The sequence below is a fragment of the Lolium rigidum genome, unplaced genomic scaffold, assembly GCF_022539505.1.
Source record: "Lolium rigidum isolate FL_2022 unplaced genomic scaffold, APGP_CSIRO_Lrig_0.1 contig_13061_1, whole genome shotgun sequence".
In the NCBI taxonomy this organism is placed as follows: domain Eukaryota; kingdom Viridiplantae; phylum Streptophyta; class Magnoliopsida; order Poales; family Poaceae; genus Lolium; species Lolium rigidum.
The window spans coordinates 82,298-83,430 of NW_025899833.1; the positions used below are offsets into that span (position 1 = coordinate 82,298).

The window sequence follows — 1,133 nt, forward strand, 5'->3', positions numbered from 1 at the left end:
ACGAAAACTGATTATCTGACTCCTTTTTACACCCAGTTTCAGGCCTGGGAACCCCGTCTAACTGTCCTCTCTCGTCAAGGCAGTGAGCAAACAACTGCTAACTTCTTAATTTGATGCAGTGATTAAGTAGCTAAGCTTAAACTCAGAAGCCAACAAGTGATGCCGCGTTGGCTTCGTAGCTCTGCTCGACCCATGCCGGTGGCGGCCGCCCCGGGCTACCAGAAGCAGACGGACGCAGCGGTGGACCGCGGGAGGCGGCCGTAGCAGAACCTGTGGCCGGCCCGGCGACAGGAGGAGGAGGAGCGGCGGCGGAGGGCCGGTGCTGCCCAGCCGAAGCAGAGGCGGATGCGCGCGCGGAGGCGGCGGAGCCCCGTGGCAGCAGCCCGGCGCAGGCGGCGCGCCCCGGCCCAGATCACGCGGCGCGTGCGCGCGCGCGGCGAGAGGTGGTGGTCGGCGTCGCGCGAGAAGTGGTAGCTCCGGAGGAACAGCTGCCGCCGCTCTACTTGCCGCTCCCACCGTGCCATGTACTCCACGTACGGCCACGCCGCCATCGTAGCCTTCTCCGCGGCCGGTACCGGCGCCGCCACTTGTGCGGACATGGCCGCAGGTAGATTCTTGTCTGGCTGGCTCTGCACTGCACTTGGTACTGCAAGCAAGAAGCTAGGAGACGATGAGCAAGCGTAGTGAGGATGAGACGGGGTTGTGGGCAGCGGTTTGCGTCGTGGTCTGAGGAGAGGTACGGCGAAGCGGAGGATTTATAGGGGAGGGGTGGCGGCGGCGGCGAGAGGAGTTGGCTGCGCGAGCTGCAGCTGCAGGCAGCTTGGGGAGGAAGGGACCGGGGAAGCAGAGCAAGGGGAGATGGTTGGAGTGGGAGGCGGAGGTTGGGCGGCTTTATGCTAAACCTTGCAAGATTTGCTTGCACTTTGGGCACTAATTTACTCTAAGTTTACACGGACAATCATACACTTTCTACTTGTAGCTTCTAGTTACTCAGTTGTGTGTAATTTTTCTCTCCAACTAACTTTTCTCTCGTGCTGTAAGAGAATATATAAAATCTGACTGTACACGTGGTCTGTAAATGTTCAGAGTTGAACTGTCAGACGACGTTTCTTAAAATGGACAAAACTGAACAA

General features: G+C 59.0%; 1 protein-coding gene across 1 annotated transcript; it reads right to left on the bottom strand.

Annotated features, from left to right (window-relative positions):
* Positions 1–215: 215 nt before the first annotated feature.
* Positions 216–599, bottom strand: LOC124680341. Its single transcript, XM_047215413.1, has one exon. The coding sequence runs from the start codon at positions 597–599 to the stop codon at positions 216–218; it is 384 nt and encodes a 127-aa protein (XP_047071369.1).
* Positions 600–1,133: the final 534 nt, after the last annotated feature.

Excerpts from the sequence above, each read along its gene's own strand:
- LOC124680341 (XM_047215413.1), bottom strand. The coding sequence starts at position 599 with ATGTCCGCACAAGTGGCGGCGCCGGTACCGGCCGCGGAGAAGGCTACG.